This window comes from Ornithorhynchus anatinus, chromosome 6 (genome assembly GCF_004115215.2).
Source record: "Ornithorhynchus anatinus isolate Pmale09 chromosome 6, mOrnAna1.pri.v4, whole genome shotgun sequence".
Taxonomy (NCBI): domain Eukaryota; kingdom Metazoa; phylum Chordata; class Mammalia; order Monotremata; family Ornithorhynchidae; genus Ornithorhynchus; species Ornithorhynchus anatinus.
The window spans coordinates 39,793,885-39,816,422 of NC_041733.1; the positions used below are offsets into that span (position 1 = coordinate 39,793,885).

A 22,538-nucleotide genomic window follows, 5' to 3' on the forward strand; every position below is an offset into this window, starting at 1 on the left:
GTGCCAAGCACTGTTCTAAGCACTGGGGTAGATAAAAGTCAATCGGGTTGGACCCAATCCCTGTCCCAAAGGGGGCTCACACTCCTAATTCCCATTTTACAGATGAGGTAACTGAGGCCCAGAAGAGCGAAGTGATTTGCCCAATGTCATGCAGCAGGCCCATGCTCTATCCACTAAGCCATACTGCTTCTTTCTAACCACATGCACAATAATTGGAGCAGAGTTATTATTATTAATAATAATACGATGGTGCTTGTGGCATTTAAGTGCTTACTCTTTGCCAAGCACTGTATTAAGTGCTAGAGAATCAAATCAGATGCGGTCTTTGTCCCGTCCCACATGGGGCTCACAGTCTATGAGGAGGAGAAGGCAGTCAGTCAGACAGTCAGTTGTGTTTATTGAGTGCTTTTGGTGTGCAGAGCACTGTACTAAGCACTTGGGAGAGCACAATAGAGCAATAAACAGACACATTCCCTTCCCATAACAAGCCTACATTCTGGAAGGGGAATCAGACAATAATATAAATAAATAAATTACAGATATGTACGTAAGTGCAACCTGGCTAAGTGGAAAGAGCGTGGGTTTGGGAGTCAGAGGACATGGTTCTAATCCCAGCCCCCCCACTTGTCTGCCATGTGACCTTGGACAAGCCACGTAACTTCTCTGTGCCTCAGTTACCTCATCTGGAAAATGGGGGTTAAGACTTGTGAGCCCCAAGTGGGATAACCTGATTACCTTGTATCTTCCCCAGCACTTAGAACAGTGCTTGGCACCTAGTAAGCGCTTAACAAGTTCCATAATTATTATAAGTGCTGTGCGCTCTATGTGGGACAGGGACTGTGTCCAATCTGATTATGTTGTGTCTACTGAGCACAGTACAGTGCCCGACACCTAGTAAGCACTTAACAAATACCATAAAAAAACCCAACAGGTCCACCATCTCTGTTATATTCTCCCAAGTGCTTAGTATGGCATATCACCCAGCGCAGAGTAAGTACTCAGTAAATACAATTGTTGGATTAATTGATTGATTGAGACTGAACTAGGTCTAGACCTGCCTGGAGAAAACCCAAGTGCCTTGTGCAAGCCTGCAATCCTAGGAAAATGATGTTCTTTCAAATATTTCTCCTTACCCCACCCGAGGAAAAACCCTTCTGTCTGTCATTTTTCGATCCCACTGCTCCATGCTGTCCACATTCCCTGGCCTTATTTTGATATTAGGGTTGTTGTTTCAAGTTATACGGTGAAGAGTGCTATATCGCGACTCCAGCATCTTAGAGTCAGTCAGTCAAATTTATTGAGTGCTTACCGTTTGCAGAGCATTGTACTAAGCGCTTAGGAGAGGAGACTATAACAGACATGTTCCCTCCTCATAGTCTAGAGGGGAAGACAGACATTAATACAAATAATTGGAGAAGGAGAGTGGCTTAGTGGAAGGATCATGGGCCTTCAAGTCTTATCCTGGCTCCGCCACTTGTCTGCAGTGGGACCTTGGGTAATTCCCTTCACTTCTCTGGGCCTCATTTACTTCGTCTGTAACGGGGATTAAAGCCGTGAACCCCATGCGGTACCGGGACTGTGTTCAACCTGATTAGCAAGCGTCTACCCCAGCGCTTAGTGCAGTGTCTGGCCCATTGTAAAGGCTTAATGAGAAGCAGCATGGCTTAGTGGAAAGAGCACGGGATTGGGAGTCAGAAGTCCTGGGGTCGAATCCCAGCTCTGCCGCTTGTCAGTTGTGTGACTTGAGGCAAGTCACTCAACTTCTCCCTGCCTCAGTTATCTCATCTGTAAAATGGGGATTAAGACTGTGAATATAGGCTGAATATATTTCTGGACTTGTGTTCTCCTTGGACTTTTAGCTGTCCTTCTGTAGTCTTGCTCAGCTCTTTGGCTGATAAGTTTCCTGGGGCATGGACAGGAACGCCTTCCATTTCAACTCAAGTAGGAAAGCATTGTGGCCTAGTGGATAGAGCACAGGCCTGGGAGTCAGCGGACTTGGGTTCTAATCCCGACTCCGCCACTTGTCTGGTGTGTGACTCCGGGCAAGTCACTTCACTTCTCTGGGCCTCTACTCCCTCATCTGTAAAATAGGGACTGAGGCTCTGCGCCCCGTGTGGGACGTGGAATGTGCCCAGCCTAATTAGCTTGTACCTACCCCAGTTCTTTGTACGGTGCCTGGCACATAGTAAGCGCTTAGCAAATACCATTATAAAAAGAAGAGGAAGGCTAAATAGTTGCCTAAAGTTGGAGATAACGATTGAAGCTTTCGTGTTGGAAGGCTTGGATTGCGGAAGCGCAGAGAGAAGAGACGACCCAGAGTTCCCCAGGAGATCTGGTGGTGTCCCGATCGACTGCCCCCCGCCTAACTCGTTGCCCTGTCTCCCAACAGGCCTGGCGGAAGCGCTGGTTCGTGCTGCGCCGGGGACGGATGAGCGGGAACCCGGACGTCCTGGAATACTACCGGAACAACCACTCCAAGAAGCCCATCCGGGTCATCGACCTGAATGAATGCCAGGTGCAGAAGCACGCCGGGCCCAGCTTCATCCGGAAGGAATTCCAGAAGAACTTCGTGTTCATCGTCAAGACGGCCTACCGCACCTTCTACCTGGTGGCCAAGACGGAGGAGGAGATGCAGACGTGGGTGCGTCACATCAGTCACATCTGTAACTTCGGACACTTGGACGACGGCACGGGTAGGCAGGGAGTTGGGGCCGAGGCGGGTGGCGGTGGGGCCGGGGCCTGCTTCCTTTTCCAGCCCCCCAACAGATTTCCTTCTTACCACCTTTCCCCTCTCCTTGACAGGCTCCCAAAGAGGCCTTGTGAACTCTAATAACTCTTCCGCTCAGAGTGGATGCCCCTTTTTACGTATTTAGGATGGGGTGGGCGGTGAACTTGGGGTGAGGAGGGAAGGAAAGGGAAGAGGAGGGGTAGAAGGAGTAATAATTATGGCACTTGTTAATAAGTACGGTACTTGTTAAGCGCTTACTATGTGCCAAGCACTGTTTTAAGCTCTGAGGTAGATACAAGTCAGTCAGGTTGAACACAGTCCCTATCCCACATGGGACTCACAGTTTTAATCCCCATTTTACAGAGGAGGTAAGTGAGACACAGAGAAGTGACATGATTTGCCCCAGGTCACACAGCAGACATGTGGCAGAGCCGGGGTTAGAACCCAGGCCCTTCTGACTCTCAGGCCTGTGCTCTATCCACTAAGCCACGCCGCTCCTCGAGTAAGAAGGAGATGAGACTGACCAGTACCTCTCCCTTTCCTCCATGGCGGAAGCGATATCTTGCTCCACTGCCTTGTGCTTCTGCCAAGGCCAGATCCCTTCCCATTCAGCGGCCCCATATGGGCTTCCGACCGACTGACTCGCTTTCAGCTCCACTGCCTCCTGCTGAGGGGCAGGCAAGGTGGCGTTCAGGGCTCAGCTTACTACCGGGCATCGAGAAGGGGACAGGTCACCCCCGCATGTCCAGGACCCCCGATATGCCATGACCACCAGGGAGAACCAGAGTTTCGTGGACACCAGGGCAAGGCCCACGGCCTCTCAGTGGTGGACACCAAATCGACTGACCATCTTGGCTATACCTCTCTCCCCTTTCTGGCTACCTTACCTTACCTCAAGTGCTTAGTACAGTGCTCTGCCCACAGTAAGCGCTCAGTTGAGTGAATACCTTCCTTCCCAAAAAGCCCTGGGGAGAAAGCTGGTGGCATCACCCCCCAGGGGCCAGAATTGTGGGGGCCCTCGCCCCCTCTGAGGTGGCCACCTAATGGTAGAGAATAAAATAATAATTATGGTATTCGTAAAGTGCTTACTATGTGCTGGGGACTGTACTAAGCGCTGGAGTGGATGCAAGCAGATTGGGTTGGACACAGTTCTTATCCCGTGTGGGGCTCACAGTCTCATTCACCATTTTACAGATGAGGTAACTGAGGCCAGAGAAGTGAAGTGACTTGCCTGAGGCCACACAGCAGGCAAGTGGCAGAAATGGGATAGCAGTGTGGCCTACTGGAAAGTAGTGGCCCTGGGAGTCTCAGGCCCTGGTTTGTAATCCCGGCTCGGTCCCTCGTCTGTTGGGTGATAATGGCGAGTCATTTCACTTCTCTGTGCCTCAGTTCCCTCCTCTGTAAAATTGGGATTAAGACTGGGAGCCCCCCGTGGGACAGGGACTGTGTCCAACCCAATTAACTTGTATCTACCCCAGAACTTCAAAGTAAGCAATTAACAAGTATCGTAATTATTATCTTTATTCTTTGTAATTCTGGTAGTACTAGGTTGTGAGCCCTCAGTGTGGCAGCTACTGTATCTGATCTGATTTCCCCACTGCTCAGAACAGTGGTTGACACAAAGTAAGCCCTTAACCAATACCACTGTTATTAGTGTTTATTACGCATCTGCTGTGTGCAGAGTTCTGACCTGAGCTCAGGGGGGAAAAAACACAAGTGAGAATCAGACTCGGTCCCTAAACCTTGAGGGACTCCCAACCTAAGAATCGGGTGGGGATGGCGACAGACACGCCGAGAAAGGTGATACCTATAAAACACCACAAAACACCAAGTTCAGAGTCCAGCTAGTCCGGTGAGGGGGACCAGTGGGGTCTCGGAAAGCAGCGAAAGTCCAGTGCCAACCGCCTCGGTCACTGCGGCTAATCCGAAGCCTCTCAAACCTCTCTTCCCCAGGCGGAACAATCCCCTCTCCCCAACCTTTTTTGTCTAAATCTTGTTTTCAGTGGGCGGGGTCGGGAACATTTTTTAGTACTTTCCCCTCGAGGCAAGTTATTTTAAAATGGGCCTCCTTCTCGCAATCCCCGACCAGGGCAAAGAGCAAACCGAGAACCTTCAATGGGAGATGGAACTCGGGTCAGCTGACAGCACGGTCCTCCCCGGGTGCTTTGCAGCTTCCGGACTCAGCCCTTTTCCCAGCTGACTACTGGGCCCCAGACACCATCCTCCTCCCCAACTCCGGCCAAAACCAACTGCCGGAATTTGGCTGTGTCGGGGGAATCTGGCTAACTCGGGGACCGCCGCACTCTGTTGATCTCCAGGCCGGGTGCTATGGGGGCTCCATCGCCGGTCACGCTCAGTTTCCTTATGGTTCCTAAAATTCCAAGACTCCAAGTGTGTTTGTGCGTCAAGCCTGTCCACTTCAGAGGCCCTTCCGTCTCCTCACCCTCCTGTTCAGCTGACTGAGTTCCGGGGATGAGGGCAAGATGGGATGTCAGCGAGACGGGGCGGCGTGGTAGTGCCAGGGAGGAAAGAGCCGCCCTTGCTCTCCTCTCACCCTGTGTCGACCAGGTTCTGAGGCTTGTGCTCTAAGAACCCAAACCCAGCACTCGAGAAAGAGAGGGGAGGTGGGGTAGTGGCGGTGTGCAATTGCGGGGCACAAATCCCAGAATCTGCGGTACGTCGGAAGCCACGGTGCTGGCAGCCTGGCTTAGTGGACAGAGCAAGGGCTTGGGTTCTAATCCCAGCTCTGCCACTTGCCTGCTGTGTGACCTCAGGCTGGTCAGTTCACATCTCTGAGCCTCAGTTTCCTCATATTTAAGATGAGGATGAAATATCTGCTTCCCCTTTTATTTAGACAGTGAGTTCCAGGTTGGTTCAGGACTGTATCTGATTTGATGATCTTGTGTCTGCCCTAGTACTTAATTCAGTGCTTGGGACATAATAATTGCTTAATATGCACCATAATGTGTGATTATTAGTATCATCGCCATCCTTGTTATTAATGATATTAATAGAATAGCAGAGAAGTGAATAGAGCATAGGTCTGGGAGTCAGAAGATCATGGGTTCTAATCCCATCTCTGCCACTTGTCTCGGGCCTCGGGCAAGTCACTTCACTTCTGTGCCTCAGTTACCTCATCTGTAAAATGAGGATTAAGACTCTGAGCCCTATGAGTGACAGGGACTATGAGTGATGGGGACTGTGTCTAACCCGATTTGCTTGTATCCACCCCAGCACTTAATACACTGCCTGGCATATAGTAAGCACCTATAAAATACTATTATTATTAGTAGTAGTAGTTTGTATCTACCCCAGGTCTTAGTACAGTGCCCGGCACAAAGTAAGCTCTGAACAGATGCCATGGAAAATAACAGTAATAATTAAAATTGCAATAATTGCCCAATTCTGAGCAGGCAAGAGGTGCCTTGCCGGTTCCCTCCCGCCCCGCTGACCACTCTCCTCTGATCTCTGGTGACTTGCTTACATGAGGGGTGGGGTCTTGGTTGCTTTCCATAGACAACAATGTCATCTGGGAAGCTGGCACGCTCTCAAGTGTCCAGCTGGGAAAGCGGGTGATGAGTTCACCAGGCAGCAGCCATGGGGCCCAAACGGAGGTGAGCTGTGAGACACCCTCTTCCCTCCTCCGCCCGGCCAGAGAGATCTGAGCAAGGGAGACAAATGTGAGAAAGGCCCAGCCCTCAGCCACCACAAGGCAGTTACTCCACATGTCAACTTGCACGCCCCGATGACCTTCTGACATCTTCTGGGTGTTCTGCCTCCAAATCCCCCTCGCGGCTCCTTGCTGGGTCACGGTAGGCGGAGGAACAGGGGCTGACCGCATCGGGGGTTGTAGATAAGCGCTTACTGTGTGCCAGGCACTGTACTGAGCACTGGGGTAGGTTCAAGCTAGTCAGGCTGTTCCCAGTCCTTGTCTCACGTGGGACTCACAGTCTTCACCCCCGCTTTACAGATGGGAACTGAGGCCCAGAAAAGTGAAGAGGCTTGCCCACGATTACCCCGCAGACAAGAGGCAGAGCTGGGATTAGAACCCAGGTCCTTCTGACTTTCGGGCCCATTTCTATCCACAAGGCCGTGCTGAGTTTTGACTTCAGAAATAATAATGATGGCATTTGTTAAGCGCTTACTATGTGCAAAGACTGTTCTAAGCACTGGGGGGATACAGGGTGATCAGATTGTCCCATGTGAGGCTCGCAGTTTTCACCCCCATTTTACAGATGAGGTAACTGAGGCACAGAGAAGTTAAGTGACATCCCTCCCTCTCCACCGCTCCTCCAGGCTTCCTCAGCAGATCAACAGCCCTACAGAGGCCGGGTGCGAGCTCACTTTGCCCTGCATCCCGCCAGGTGGAATTTTCCCCAGATCCTCTGGGCCGGGTAGCTGGAGCCCCAAACCCTGCCTGCTGTTTACCTCTAGTGCCTGGAAAATCGATTCCGAAATCACTGTGCCGTTCAGTCTAGACCCTGTCGAAACACCGTGCCCCAGTTTCTGACGAGCCTTGGCAGGTTGACGTCGACTCGTCATCGGTGATTGGTCCTGTCAGGGATGTATTGGCAGCCACGTGGTCTAGTGGAAAGAGCACGAGCTGGGAGTCAGAGGACCTGAGTTTGAACCCTGGCTCCGCCACTTGCCTGCTGGGTGACCTTGGGCAGGTCACGTCACTTCTCTGCACTCACTTCCTTCATCTGCCAAATGGGGATTGAATTTCTCTTCTCCCTCCTACTTAGACTCTGAGCCCCAGGTGGGATCTAATTATCTTGCGTTCACCCCAGTGCTTAGTACCATGCTTGACACAGAGTAAGCTTAACAGATACCACTTTTATTATACAAGCTAGGTTTATTTATCGGGTGGGTCATTTTTATTGCAGTCCCATGCATGCTGACGTGCCTATTTGTTTTGTTTTCCTGTCTGTCTCCCCCTTTTAGACTGTGAGCCCCTTGTTGGGCAGGGATTGTCTCTATCTGTTGCCAAATTGTACATTCCAAGTGCTTAGTACAGTGCTCTGCACACAGTAGCACTCAATAAATACGGTTGAATGAATGCATCAGAATCCTAGCCGAATCTCAGTGTTCCTGGTGCTTGAGGAAGCCTCTGGCTTTAGCCTTAGGGTAGAATTCTTCAGAGACCCTTCTGGGCCCTCCATCCCTTCCCCCTCTGCCATCAGTGCACTCAGATGGATTTCCCATATCCCTCCTCTACCCTCCGGAGTCATGGCATTGAGTGCATTATTGGAAATAGCGCTCAGATTCTCCCTTCAGAACTTACTGGTGCCCTCTCCTCGGCTCCCTTAGCTGGAAGAGATCCCGAGAGACGTCCAGTGCTCTGCAACCTCCTGTCTATCCATAAGTCGTATTTATTAAGTGCTTATTCTGGGCAGAGTAGTGTACTAAGCCCTTGGGAGAGTACAGTAGTGGACCATTGGAAGAGAGTGGCTGAGGACAGACAATATGTCATTTAGCAACAGGAGATGGGTTTCTTTCCTTGAGCAAGGGTTTCTGGAAGAAACAATGATATTAAACACACAAGTACCCACTCGCCTCTCACAAGTAGGAGGGAAACCAGGTATTTAATCCCTATTTTGCAGGTGAGAGAACTGAGGCACAGAGAATAATAATGTTGGTATTTGTTAAGCGCTTACTATGTGCCGAGCACTGTTCTAAGCGCTGGGGTAGACACAAGGGAATCAGGTTGTCCCACGTGGGGCTCACAGTCTTAATCCCCATTTTACAGACGAGGTAACTGAGGCACCGAGAAGTTAAGTGACTTGCCCAAAGTCACACAGCTGACAAATGGCCGAGCCGGGATTTGAACCCATGACCTCTGACTCCAAAGCCCATGCTCTTTCCACTGAGCCACGCTGCTTCTCATCAGAGCCCTCATCAGAGGGCACAGAGAAGTAGAGTGACCTGCCCAAGGTCCCTCAGCAGGTACGTGGAGGAGCACGGATTAGAATCCAGGTCCTCTGACTCCCGGCCCGGGCTCTTTCCACTAGACCACACTGCGTCTTAGTTAATGATCTTACAGGGGGAGACTGGCCTAACAATAAATTTGGTATTTATTAAGTACTTACTATGTGTCATACACTTCCGAGCACCGGGTCGGATACAAGTTAATCGGGTCGGAAACAGTCCCTGTCTCGCATGGGCTTCACAGTCTAAGTAGCGGGGAGAAGAGGGATTGAATCCCCATTTTACTAGATGATGAAACTGAGGCTCAGAAAAGTTAAGGGACTTGCCCAGAGTCACACGGAAGGTGAGTGGCGGAGCGGGATTAGAACCTAGGCCTTCTGACTCCCAGGTTCATGCTCTTTCCACTAAGCCATGCTGCTCCTCAGCTGTTGATCTTACAGGAAGAAACGGGCAGAAACAAGCCAGTCGAAGGAGAAAGGACCAATGCGATTGCTGTGGAGGGCAGAAGTATGGATGGGTGTCAGTGGATGCACAGATGGAATATACCCAAGTGTACAGGGCAGCTGATGGATCACATGACTGACGACAGTCTAACTGGGGAAAGCTTCATGAGAACACTGGTATGCGGGAGAGCTTTAAAGATAGGGAGAGCTGGGATGTGGATGATACAGAGGTGACAGGCAGCGGGAAGGACGTGAGTCTAGTGTGAGGTGGAGGGTTGAGTTTGAGGCACAGTGACAAGGTGAGCTCGGGAGGCAAGAGCAGTCAATCAGCTCGCCATCTCCTACGTCACCTCGCTACTCTCCTACTACAGCCCAGACCACACACTTCACTCCTCTACTTCCAGCCTTCTCACTGGGCCACGATCTTGTCTATCTCGTCACCGACCTCTTGGCCACATCCTGCCTCTAGCCTGGAACGCCCTCCTTCTACATGTCCGACAGAGTGACTCGCCCCCTCTTCAAACCCTTATTGAAGGCACAACTCCTCCAAAAGGCCTTCTCTGACTTGCTCCCTTCATTCAGATCCTGTCCCAGCCCCACAAGCACTTATGTACATATCTGTAATTTTGTTTATTCGGATTAATATCTGTCTCCTCCTCTAGAATGTAAGTTGGTTGTGGGCAGGGAATGTGTCTGTTATATCGTTCTATTTTACTCTCCTTATCACTTAGTACAGTGCACTGCACACAGAAAGCGCTCAGTAAATACGATTGACTGAATGACTGGAGAGTGAGTGTGAGTTGGGGTGTAGTGGGAGAAGAGAGTGGATGAGGAAGAGGGAGTTTTTTTTTTGCCACTGATTAAGAGGAGTTGTTCGCGATTGAGAGGAGTGATTGGAGACTTTTGAGTTAGTCAGTCACATGTATTGAGCACTTATGTGTGCAGAGCACTGTACTAAGTGATTGGGAGAGTACAATATGAGGGGTGGAGAGACATGCACTGTACAGTGTTGCGAAAAGATGACCAGAACAGAGGCCTGGCCCATTCAGGGAACTGATGGTTGCTTCCAGGAAGCCGGAACTTTGTTACTTTCAACCCCGGCAGGGGGTATTATTCCAGAGATTCGACAGGACCTTAACGCAGGCCTGTACACACCTTCCCATCCTCAAGAGGAAAGCTGGGAGGACATCTGTGAGTGGCATCACTGAGGGTCACGGAAGAAAACCGAGTGGGTATAGCCACACCAAGTCTTGGAATGCATGGTTCCAGTGATCAGTTTCTTTAACCCATAGACAGCAATCAATCGATGGTATTTCCCGAGCGGTTATTTTGTGCAGAGCACTGTACTAAGCGAACATTTACGTGTTCAGCCATTTTAGGTCTTTGCCGTCCACCTCACCCATGTTTGAGTGGAATCATCCGAGGGCAAGAGATTGTGTCTCTTCTCTGTTAGGTTCCCTGGCTCCAGGGGGAGGACAGGTCTCCGAAGGTCCATCAGGTTGAATTTCAGGAGCTGTACAGTCAATGTTCTGGTTTAGGAAGTCCTAAATAATCATATTTATTGAGCGCTTTCTGTGTGCAGAGAACTGTACTAAGCAGTTGGGAAGGTATAATATACCAAAAACCAGACACATTCCCTACCCACAATGAGCTTACAGGCTAGAGGGAATCCTGTCTTGTCACTAGCAGCTGATCTGCCTTCTCTTTGGCGTCCCTATTTTCCCTCACCTTGCAGTGTTAGGGAATCCAAGGACCCAAGGGACCTCAAGAGGTCATTTAGTCCAGCCTCCTGCCTTAGAGCAGCTAGTTATCTCCATTCTGCGAGGAATTTTGGTGAGCCAGTGTCAATAACCTTGGGAGATACTGAAAGGGTCTGGATCAACGGAGAAGAGGTCTAGGGCGGGATTTACAAACAGAAACTGGGAGAGCGTGTTCAGGGTCACCGGGCAAAATTAGCGGGATGCCGTTCCGGTCAAGGCCGGAGAAGGGGCCCCCCGCAGCCCACCCCTGCGCTGACCCGGGCCGTGGTCGGTCTGCTTTCCCACAGGTGGCCTTTCGTCCACTCCCCTCACGGGAGGAGAGCCAACTCATCTCCTTTCACAGAAAGAGCAAAGATTCTCCCGCCTCCCCAAGACCAGTTCCTAATCGCCTCCCTCTTGCTGCAGCTTCTGGACTCCTTTAATAATAGCAATAACCTTGGGCAAGTCACTTCACTTCTCTGGGCCTCAGTGACCTCATCTGTAAAAAGGGGATTGAGATTGTGAGCCCCACATGGGACAGGGACTGTGTCCCATCCAATTTGCTTGTATCCACTCCAATGCTTACTACCGTGCCTGGCACACTGTAAGCACTTAACAAATATTTTTTATTATTATTGTTAATAATAATAATCAGATTGGGCACAGTCCCTTCCCTCCATGGGGCTCATAGTCTAGGTGGGAGGGAAAACAGGTATTTAATTCCCATTATTATTCACTGAAGCGGAGAGTGTTCATTAGTGGCCCAGGGCTGTTCCAATCCCATTTCATCAGGAATTTCCCTTTTGGGCTAGAGAATGGCATGGCCTGGTTTCGCTGAATCCAGTTGGAACCAAGCCGGCGTATGGAATAATAATAATAATGATGATGTTTCTTAAGCGCTTACTATGTGCCAAGCACTGTTCTAAATGCTGGCAGTTCTCTGGGTAGCCCCAGACTAAGAGGAATTGGGGCTGAGTCCAGGCTAGTAGAACAGCAGCGTGGCCTAGTGGGTAGAGCCTAGACCAGGGAATCAGAAGGATCTGGGATCTAATGCCAGTTCCAACACTTGTCTGCTCTGTGACCTTCTCTGTGCCTCAGTTACCTCATCTGTAAAATGGGGATTAGGACTTTGAGCCCTATGTGGGACAGGGATTGGGTCCAACCTGATTCACTTGTGTGTACCTCAGCGCTTAAAACAATGCTTGTCACCTAGTAAGGGCTCAACAGATCCTGTCATTATTATCAATAGTAATAGTGCTTGTGCCCACTGCCGTCTTTCATTCATTCATTCATTCAATCGTATTTATTGAGCATTTACTGTGTGCAGAACACTGTACTAAGCGTTTGGAAAGTACAGTTCGGCAACCGATGGAGACAATCCCTACCCAACAACGGGCTGAGAGTCTAGAAGGAGGAGACAGACAACGAAAACAAAACAAGTCGACTGGCTTGGTACTGTGAGGCAGGGAGGTACCGGGGCCAGGGGAAGACAGTTGGGAGAGGGCGGCGAGAAGAGCCGAGTCTCACTTTAGAAACCAGTCATGCATTATTGATTCTTCCCAGATGCTGCCACCTAACTCTAATGCTCCCCGATTCTATTACCAGCCCCCGAGCAGAGTCCCCAGACAGGTAACCCTTGACCCCAGAGAGGGAGCTCCAGATGTCAACCCAGCCCAGAGGCATCGCGGGCCGGGGGCAGCTACAGCCGCGAACTCACTCCGTCATCTGGTCGACTCCTCGGCCCGTGGTGGAGAGAGCCGGGCCCTGGTCCGTCCCGTGAGCCCCTTGCCCGGAGCATCCAGGAAGGGCTCGTACTTTGGACCGGGGCAGTTCGTTCCGCTGCCTTCCCATCTCTCCAATGGGGAGAGTATTCCCGGGGGGGATCGATCGGAGCCGCCCATGAACACTCCGAGCTCCGAGGGGAAGGCAGTGGTATTGTAGAATCGGCCGAAGCACGATGAATAATGTAGGATGGGGATCAGAGTTCCCTTGTGTAGGCAGTGGGCAGCGGACTGCAGGCTTGGGAAGGAGATCTGACCCGGGGCCAGAAGGCCTGCTCGCTGTCAGACTGGTAGTGCCGGGCTCGGGGGAAGGAGAGCGGAATCTCAAAGAACAGGGCCTCTCATCGAGTCAGCCCTCCACCTCTCCTGCTCCACGGCTCCATGGCAGGTGGATCTAAGGTGCTGGTACCCAGAGCCAAATCTGCCTGGGTTTGCAGCACGGCCTCGTAGCTAAAGCCTGGGCCTGGGAGTCAAAGGGACCTGTGTTCTAATCCTAGTTTTGCCACTTAAAAAATAATAATAATTATGGTACTTGTTAAGTGCTTACTATGTGCCAAGCAGTGTTCTGAGCGCTGGGGTAGTACAAGGTAGTCAGATTGGACCCTGTCCCACATTTGGTTCACACTCTGCTGATGAATGAATTATAGAGAAGGCTCCTTTCTGCCCAGAGACCCATGGCCCTTTCTAGACACGATGCAAGGCAGGTAGCTTTGTGCCAACAGATTCATTCATTCAGTCATATTTATTAAGCGCTTACTGTGTGCAGGGAACTGTACTAAGCCCTTTTGAATCTAGCACTCACCCTGTGAAACCAAGTCAGGTCTTGGAGAAGCCATGTGGCCTACCATTTTTCGTTTATTTTAAAAAAAGGTCTTACCTACTTGGCCCCATCCTTGCCTCTCCTTCCACCCTATCCCTCACGTCATCACCCTGCCAGAATCTCACACTTCATATCCAAAAAAAAAAACAGTTCCAAACCCTCCTGAAGTCACCTCTTCTCCAGGAGACCTTCCCCAGTTCATCTGGAATCTCCCCAGGTTTTTTTTTTTTATGGTATTTGTTAAGTCTTTATTATGTGCTAAGCACTGTACCAAGTATCGGGGTAGATACAACCTAATTAGGTTGGATACAGTCCATGACCCACGTGGGGCTAACGGTCTTATTCCCCATTTTGCCGATGAGGTAACTGAAGCATAGAGGGAGGGAAGTGACTGGCCCAAGGTCACACAGCAGATAAGGGGAGGAGCCTGGATTAGAACCCAGGTCCTTCTGACTCCCAGGCCCGGGCTCCATCCACTAGGCCATGCTGCTTCATATCCTTCCAGCTGGTATTTCAGCATCTTCATGCCACTGAGCAATTAAGTCCTCCCTCCCAATCTTCCAAGGCACTTATATACCCAGTAGGCCCAGTAGGAGAGGCAGAACTGCTTCCGCTCCTCCCGGCCTGTGACCGCGGCCATGGGGATGGCACGTGATGTGGCAGGCACCGGGCCCTGCCGACGTTACACGTTTCCTGCCAGAGGCGGTGGCCAGAGTGTGAGTGTGTTTGTGTGTGTGTTTCTGTGTACATACACCGCTCTGTGGCAAGGAGCAAAACAGATGCCTAAAATACATCCCCATCCACATCCCCCGATATAGCTCCGACCCAAGAACAATAGTAATCGTAATTATGGTACTGGTTAAGCACTTATTATGTACCGAGCACTGGAGTAGATACAAGTGAGTCAGGTTGGACCCCATCCCTGTCCCCCGCGGGGCTCGCAGTCGTATTCCCCATTTTACAGATGAGGGAACTGAGGTCCAGAGAAGAGAAGTGACTTGCCCTAGGTCACACCACAGACAGCCGCCTGTCCCCAGGCCGTCCTTCTCTGGCTCACGTCCGGCCTCGCAGGCCTGCGAGGCCCAGGGGCTTCCCAAGGAGGGTCGGAGAGGGTGCCCCATCTCCTTAGGACTACGGTGTCGATGCCCCCAGGGACCCCAGGTCACCCTAGACCCCCGACCGGACTCTGAGGTCTTTTGAGGCCCTGGACTCCCCAGACCTCCACGTTCCGGACCACGTTCCGCAAATGAGGGGCCTGGGAGAGACTGCCAGAGAACCGGGCCGCGCTTGCAGAAGAACACCCGACGCCTCCGCCTCTGCTGCCATCTCTTATCAAGGGCACGGAGGTATTAGTCACTGAATTCCAACCTAATGGGACACTCTCCCAAACACTGCCTTTGGAGGGATTCAGCCCTTAAATCTATAAATGCATCCTGGGGGTGGTTGAATTTAGCGACGAGTTTTACGGGATTATTTTTTTCAACTCTAATCATTTAATGGACGTGATTTTTATTTTATTTTTGATCGTGGCTGGAGGGTGACTCTCTCAAGTGTCCTGGGAAGGAGTCGCGCACGTCCCTCCCTCCCCGATGCTTGACTGGACGCTCCCGAGGCTGGTGCCATCTAGTGGCTCTCTCCCAAACAGTTCTGATGAGACGGATAAAAGAAATCCTATTTCATTGTATTTCGGGGCCAGGCCGCACTCTTTTCACGCTAAAGATTCAAGGCCATATTGAAAGTGAGATTTGTTTTATTTTCTCAAAAACACACTCCCGACGTCTTCATTCCCACCCCCAAGAATTTCTGTTTTTACAACCCGCTATTGTTTGGTGGAAGCCCCGGGAGGATCCGGGTAGGAGCAGCCTGGCCTAGCAGGAAGAGCCCGGGCCCAAACCTGCGTTCATTCATTCATTCAATAGTATTTATTGAACGCTTACTATGTGCAGAGCGGTTCTAATCCGGGCTCCTCCACTTGTCTGCTGTGTGACCTCGGGCAAGGCACGTCACTTCTCTGTTCCTCGGTGACCTCACCTGTAAAAGGGAGACCACGACTCTGAGCCCCACGTGGGACGCGGACCGCGTCTAACCTGACTAGTTAGTATCTACCCCCACGCTTAAAACAGTGCCTGACGCAAAGTCGGTGCTTAACAAATACCGCTAAACAAAATGCGGCGGCGTGGGGAGCTAAACAAAATGCGGCGGCGTGGGGAGCGGGCGGGTACTGGTTTGGCCCCCGAGGGATGTGCAGTCCACTGAAGGAATCCTGTGGCCACACATTGCCAGATTGACCATGGTTTATTTAAGTGATTTGTCTGTGGTCACATAGGTCAAAAGCAAAGCTCAAACGACAATCAGCTTTCCCCGTTTCTGATTTACCATTTAACCTCTCAGGCCAGACCGTATTCTTCCAGACTACCACTTTGCGGCACCTTCACTTGTCCTGGGAAGATATTCCAAAATATTCCTGGCGATTGCATGTACAGTGATCACTTTAGGGAACAATTAATCTCTAAAAGGACTTTGGGATAATTGCACAGGCAAGAAGATAACGAGAAATCAGTCAATCGATGATATTTATTGAGCATTCACTGTGTGCAGAGTGAAGTACTAAGGGCATTTTTACAGGTGTCGTGAGGGGTACAAACCCATCATCTACGACAGATATGCAGTACAGATTTGGGGGCCCAAAGATGGCAGATATACCCTACAGGAAAGCAATAAATCACACAAATTCTGCAGCTCAAATCTAACCACAGAAGGCGCAGGCTGGAAATCTGGCCAGGTTTCACATCTCTGTTTGAGACAGGATTCTCTCTCCTGGAGCTGGCTCTAGATCTGTCGCCCTGTCCTTCTAGCTCCCGGTTTCTTTCTATATCTCATTCTCTGATGTGGGATGCTTCTCTAAACACCAGAAAGATTGTGGACGTATTCTAAAAGATAACATTTGTCACCTGCAGCTTGCCTCCAGTTCGTCATTTGCTTTTACTATAACATTAAACTCCATGCCCATCTTTTCACTGACCCCCGATGGGTGACAGAAAGGCAGGTGGGAGATCTCAGGTTCCTAAACCTTCGGTGATGATGGGAGCTTGTGGATTAGCTTGGGTCTTGAGGTCACCTCCTCCCTCTGCCAGCCCAGTTCTCGGGAATGCTCCGCTCAGTTCCCTGGGTGGACCACCCCCACACACACCACAGGTCCATATCTTAGATCAGGGGGAACCCTGAATGAAAGCCGAATAAAAAGTATTGCTTTCTGGACACCCCTCCCAAACCGGAGAAGCAGCGTGGCTTAGTGGATAGAGCACGGGCCTGGGAGTCATAAGGTCATGGGTTCTAATCCCGGTCTCACCACGTGTCTGCTTTGTGACCTCGGGCAAGTCACTTCACCTTAGGAACTCAGCACACAATAAGTGCTCAACAAATGCCATTGAGTGAGTGACTGATTGATAACTGCAGTGCCCCCTGCAGGTGGGAAATGAGGTGAGTTATTCTTTTATTCATTATATTTTATTTAATTTTTAATGGTACTTCTTAACCACCTACTATGTGCTAGCCCCCGTACTAGGTGCTGGGTAGAATCGAGCTATTCACGTTGGACACAGTCCATGGAAGCAGCGTGGCTCAGTGGAAAGACCACGGACTTGGGAGTCAGAGGTCATGGGTTCGAATTCTGGCTCTGCCACTTGTCAGCTGTGTGACTGTGGGCAAGTCACTTAACTCCTCTGTGCCTCAGTTACCTCATCTGTAAAATGGGGATTGAGACTGTTAGCCTCACGTGGGACAACCTGATTTGGAACTGTGGTTTTTTAAATAAAAGATTATTATTACCCCAGCGCTTAGAACAGTGCTCTGCACATAGTAAGCACTTAATAATAATAATGTTGGTATTTGTTAAGCACTTACTATGTGCAGAGCACTGTTCTAAGCGCTGGGGTAGATACAGGGTAATCAGATTGTCCCACGTGGGGCTCACATTTTTTAATCTCCATTTTTACAGATGAGGTAATCAAATGTAATCATCCCAGAGAAGTTAAGTGATTTGCCCAAGGTCACAAAGCAGACAAGTGGCAGACTGGGATTAGAACCCACAACCTCTGACAACCAAGCCCAGGCTCTTGCCACTAAGCCACGTTGCTTCTCTAACAAATACCAACATTATTATTATTACTATGTCCCACCTGGTGCTCAAGGTCTTAATCCCCATTTTACAGATGAGGTCGTGGAGAGGTGTGAAGTGACTTGCTCAAGACCACATAGCAGACACTAATAATAATAATCATGGTATTTGTTAAGCATTTACTATGTGCCAAGCACTGTTCTAAGCACTGTTGGGGTGGGGGGGATACAAGGTAATCAGGTTGTCCCATGGGGGGCTCACAGTCTTAATTCCCATTTTACAGATAAGGTAACTCAGGCACAGAGAAGTGACTTGCCCAAAGTCACACAGCTGACAAGTGGCAGAGCTGGGATTAGTACCCATTACCTCTGACTCCCAAGCCCATGCTCTTTCTACTGAATCATGGAGCCCTAATTAGAACCCAGGTCCTTCTGACTCCCGGGCTCAGGCTCTATCCACTAGACCACATCCCTTCATTCTCCTAGCCCAATGTGTGTAGGTCCAGGAATGGGTTTGAATCAGTTCCTTTCTGCAGCGTTTAGCTGAGGGTTTGCGTAATGTAGGTGCTCACCGAATGCAATAAACAAGAAGAGGCGAGTCCTAGTTAGTGGAAGGAATCGGGCGAGGATAGCTAGGGAGTGATTCTCTGGACATAGGGAACCGGGAGTTAGGTTTTGCTTTGTTAGTTCTCCCTGAGACCTGGGCTCTGGCCTGAGGTACCTTTCCATCAGACTTGGAACCAACAGCTCCCCTCCACCCCAGCCCCAAAAGAGGAAGGGAAAAATGGACTTTTCACTGGGGATTTCCACAGCGAGAGGAACAGCCCTGAATTTCCAGGAGGTTAGGGAACCAAATTTGTGTGCATTCGGGGTTTCCTGGCCAAGCAGAATGGGGAGATGTTTTGATCGTCTTTTATAAATCGTAGCATCTTCCCTCACAGGAATCTCATGTTTGTGAAACCGGTTCAGTCGAATGTCATACGGAGTGGTGGCGATGTCCTCGGAGAGTGTTTGTGTGAAGATTGTTTGGCCGCAGAATTTCAGGCCGTAAAGTCTTTCATTAAGTAAACACTTCAGGACGCGGAACGTTGCTTTCGTTACTTTCTTGGCTCTCTTCCCCAGACACTGTTTATCGGTGGTGGAAACAGTCATTTCTGTCAGCATAAACACCTGGTGCGATTGGCAACTTGAATTCTGACTTCCTGGACCCCGTTTGAGATTTTGAGAGTGGGTGACGGGGCTGGGGGTGATCCCGGACACTTTTCTAAAGATCTTACAGCAGGCCGTTTTGTCCCCCCACAACAGATTCTGTGGAGAGCCTCTCACACACCAACTCTTCTCTTCAGCCATCTCCTGCCACCTCCCTGCATGCTTCCCGGGATACCGACCCCTCCTTCTCAGGAGACAATTCCGCGGCGGAAGCCTTAGCCGCCGAGGAAACCACGAGTGAGTCCGAGTCCCTGCTTCTGCCCGATTATCTCTTCTTGTCCAACTGCGAGACGGGGAAACTGAACCCCAACAGGTAAGAGTGTCACCGCTGCTTCCCGCTTCACCTTGGGTGTTGGCTTCTAGGCTCGTTCTCCTCTGGCTTGCTTGGATCACCCTGGGACCATCTTGGCTGTGGTGGGGGACAGTTTTGGGTATTTTTTAATGGTATCTGTTAAGCGTGTCATACACTGTACTAAGCGCTGGGAGAGATACCAGGTAATCATCCTGGATACAGTCCCTGTCCCCCCATGGGGCTCCCAGTCTTAACCCCCAATTTACAGGTGAGGTGACTGAGACCAGGAGAAGGGAAGTGATTTTCCAAGGTCACCCAGAAGACAAGTGGCAGAGTCGGAATTGGAACCCAGGTCTTTCTGACTCCCAGGCCCGGGCTATATCCACTAGGCTGTGCTGCTTCCCAAGCAGTCGCAGTGACCTCATCGCTCTGGACCTCTGCCCTCGAGCTCAGTCGGAATCTGACATTCCTTGTGGGCGACTGCGACCTCTTGTCTCCGGTTCTGGAGATGGAAGTGGGCCCACTGGCTAGGTGGTGCTAAAGACACCACGCTGGAATAATAATAATAATAATAATAATAATAATAATAATAATGATGATAGTAATAATAGTGAGGGCGGGGCTTCACACTTCATCCTCCGTGTAATTAGCAGGAAGCAGAGGGGAATCAAGAGAGGACAACCAGCTAAAAAACAACGACAAATGGATAAGCAGAGGCAGAGTACATCTGTCCGCTGAACAGATCGTGTTGAAGCAGCATTGCCTACGTGGAAAGAGCACCAGTCTGGGACTCAAGAGACCTGGGTTGTAACCCTGGGTTCTAGAAAGTTGGTAGTCAACAGACTTGTTTTATTATCATTATTGCATTTGTTAAGTACTTATTACATGCCAGGCACTGTAGTAAGCACTGGAGTAGATAGAAGCTGATCAGGTTGGACACACTCCCTGCCCCACATGGAGCTCTTAGTCTTAAACCCCGCTTTACAGATGAGATCACCGAGACCCTGAGAAGTGAAGTGACTCCCCCAAGGTCCCTCAGCAGACGAGTGGCGGAGTTGGCATCAGAACCCAAATCCTTCCGACTCCCGCAAGTCACCCATACGGGTGTGTCTCTTGTCATTCTAGAGTGGAATTCCCTTCCCTTGGGGCCCCCATCCGGTGCGACAGCTGGTCCAACTCCGACCGATCCCTGGAGCAGACTTCCTCGGACGACGTTTTCGTCGACCCCCTGCCATGCCAACCGGCCCTAACCCTGCCACCCCCGGGCAGCGGCAACGGCCTCCCGGACACGGGCCACCCCGGGGCTCACCCGGCCCGGACTCTAGACGCCAGCGGACCTTCCGGCGACTTCCCGCCCTCCTCCCCGTCGCTGGTCCCGCCTCTGACCCCCACCTTTCAGGTGGAGAAGAGCCAGGCCAAGTTGCCCTACGGAGTGACGGAGCTGGACGTCATGTCCAACACCCCGCCACCACGGCCCCCCAAGCCCAGCCACTTCTCCGAACGGCGCCAGGAAGAGCAGCTCCTGCAGAATGGGCACGGGGCAGGCAGCCGGGGTCTCAAGGGCATCGTGGTACCCAGAAGAATCTCCCTGTCCAGTTTAGATGCCATGAAGCACTGGAGAGGTAAGTCCCCTTCCTCCCTCCGACTCACCCCACCCTCTACAGGCTGGGGGCCTCATGACCACCTCTGACCTTTAGGGTGCTTCTTATATCACTCAGTCAATAGATCAGATGTGTTTATTGAGCACTTACTGTGTGCAGAGCACTGTATTGAGCGCTTGCGAGTTAACAGAGAAGCAGCGTGGTTTAGTGCTTAGTACAGTGCCCGGCATGTAGTAAGCGTTGAAAAAATACGTAATTAGTAGTCATTACTAGTGGATAGAGCACGGGCCTGAGAGTCAGAAGGCTATGGTTTCTAATCCTGTCTCCCCACTTGTCTGCCATGTGGCTTTGGGCAAGTCACTTCACTTTTCTGGGCCTCTGTTACCTCATCTGTAAAATGGGGATTGAGACGGAGAGCCCCATATGGTAAGGGGACTGTGTCCAACCCGATTCGAAGAGTACAGTATAACTGAGTTGGTAGATATATTCCCTGCCCAAAGTGAGTTTACAGTCTAGAGAGGAAGAAAGACATTAATGTAAATACATCACGGCCGTGCACATAAGCACTGTGGGGCTGAGGGAGAGGTGAATAAAGGGGGCAAATCCCAGTTCAAGGGAGAAGCAGAAGGGAGTGGAGAAAGAGGAAATGAGCGTCTTCAAGGAAGAAGGGAAAGATACAGAATCAGTAGAAGACATGTGGAGCCATCCACAGAAAGGGGCTCAGGGAAATAGCACAGTGCCCTGCACACAATAAGTGCTCAAGTACAGTTGAATGAATGAATGAAAACAAGGAAGCCTACAGTTCTGGGTCTTTCAGATGCCCTCAGATGGGTGTGGTGTTAGGGCGGTCAGTCAGTCAGTGGTACTTATTTACTGCGTGCAGAGCGGTGTACCGAGGCCACCCTGCACTGCCGGGAGGAGGGTCGGCGAGGTTGGAAGGCTCCCCGTCTACTGACAATTCAGAGTCAGAGGCTGCAGCTGCCACCAGCTTGTTCGCTGCAAGGCCAAGGGTTCTTGGCACAACCCGGCCACAGCTGCAGACGTTACTCCTTAGTGGTTGTTTTTGGTTCTTTTGTTGTTGTTTTTTTAAATGGTGTTTGGTAAGCACTTACTCTGTGCCAGGCACTGTACTAAGCACTGGGGTAGATACAAGCTAACCCCGGTAGGACGCAGTCCCTGTTCCACATGGGGCTCACAGTCTTTATCCCCATTTTACAGATGCGGGATCTGAGGTCCAGAGAAGTGACGTGAATTGCCCAAGGTCACCCGGCACACAAGCCGGGGAGCCAGCATTAGAACCCAGGTCCTTCTGACTGCCAGGCCCGGCGCCTTCCGATAGGCCACGCTGCTTCCAAATTCATCATCGTCAGTTGCAGCTGCTTGTGGCCCCTAGCGGGAGGACAGGGAAGGTTGGGGGAGAATAGAGACCTCTTCTACCTCAAACCGCGCATGGGCCTCATGGCATTTTAGGAGCATTAATGTCTTCCCCACCCCAGTGGGAGTGGAAGTGTTAGAGTAGAGGAGTGACCGTGTAGGGCGATGGATGGGTTGCACTTCTGGCTCCGCCTGGGCAGCAACAAGTTACTAACCCCCCGGCCGTAGCAGACACTGGGCTCCACGTTGTCCCTTGGGGTCACCACACCTCGCTCCGGGGGGCTTGATAGCCCTAGGGTGTGGAAAGGAGGGGACTGACCACTCCGGCCCTTGGTTTGGGGGCGTCCTCTAACCCCATAACCAGAACTGAGACATCCCTCCCCACCCCCTTGAAAGTTACCACATGGTAGACAGGGGGCCTGAGGAGACTGGTCTCAGCTGGGTTGGCCATTTCTGTGGAAACCCGTATGACGGCCCAAGTCCTGATTCCAGTGATAGGGAATGATT

At 50.9% G+C, this 22,538-nt stretch overlaps 1 protein-coding gene across 2 annotated transcripts in view; it reads left to right on the top strand.

Annotated features, from left to right (window-relative positions):
- Positions 1-22,538, top strand: part of GAB3 (GRB2 associated binding protein 3) — a 140,895-nt gene that overhangs the window by 107,609 nt on the left and 10,748 nt on the right. For both annotated transcript variants that reach the window (XM_029066959.2, XM_029066960.2), the window contains exons 2-4: positions 2,390-2,693; positions 18,861-19,077; positions 20,182-20,678. In XM_029066959.2, the coding sequence (XP_028922792.1) occupies positions 2,390-2,693; positions 18,861-19,077; positions 20,182-20,678 (1,018 nt within the window). The remainder of the gene's footprint in view (positions 1-2,389; positions 2,694-18,860; positions 19,078-20,181; positions 20,679-22,538) is intronic.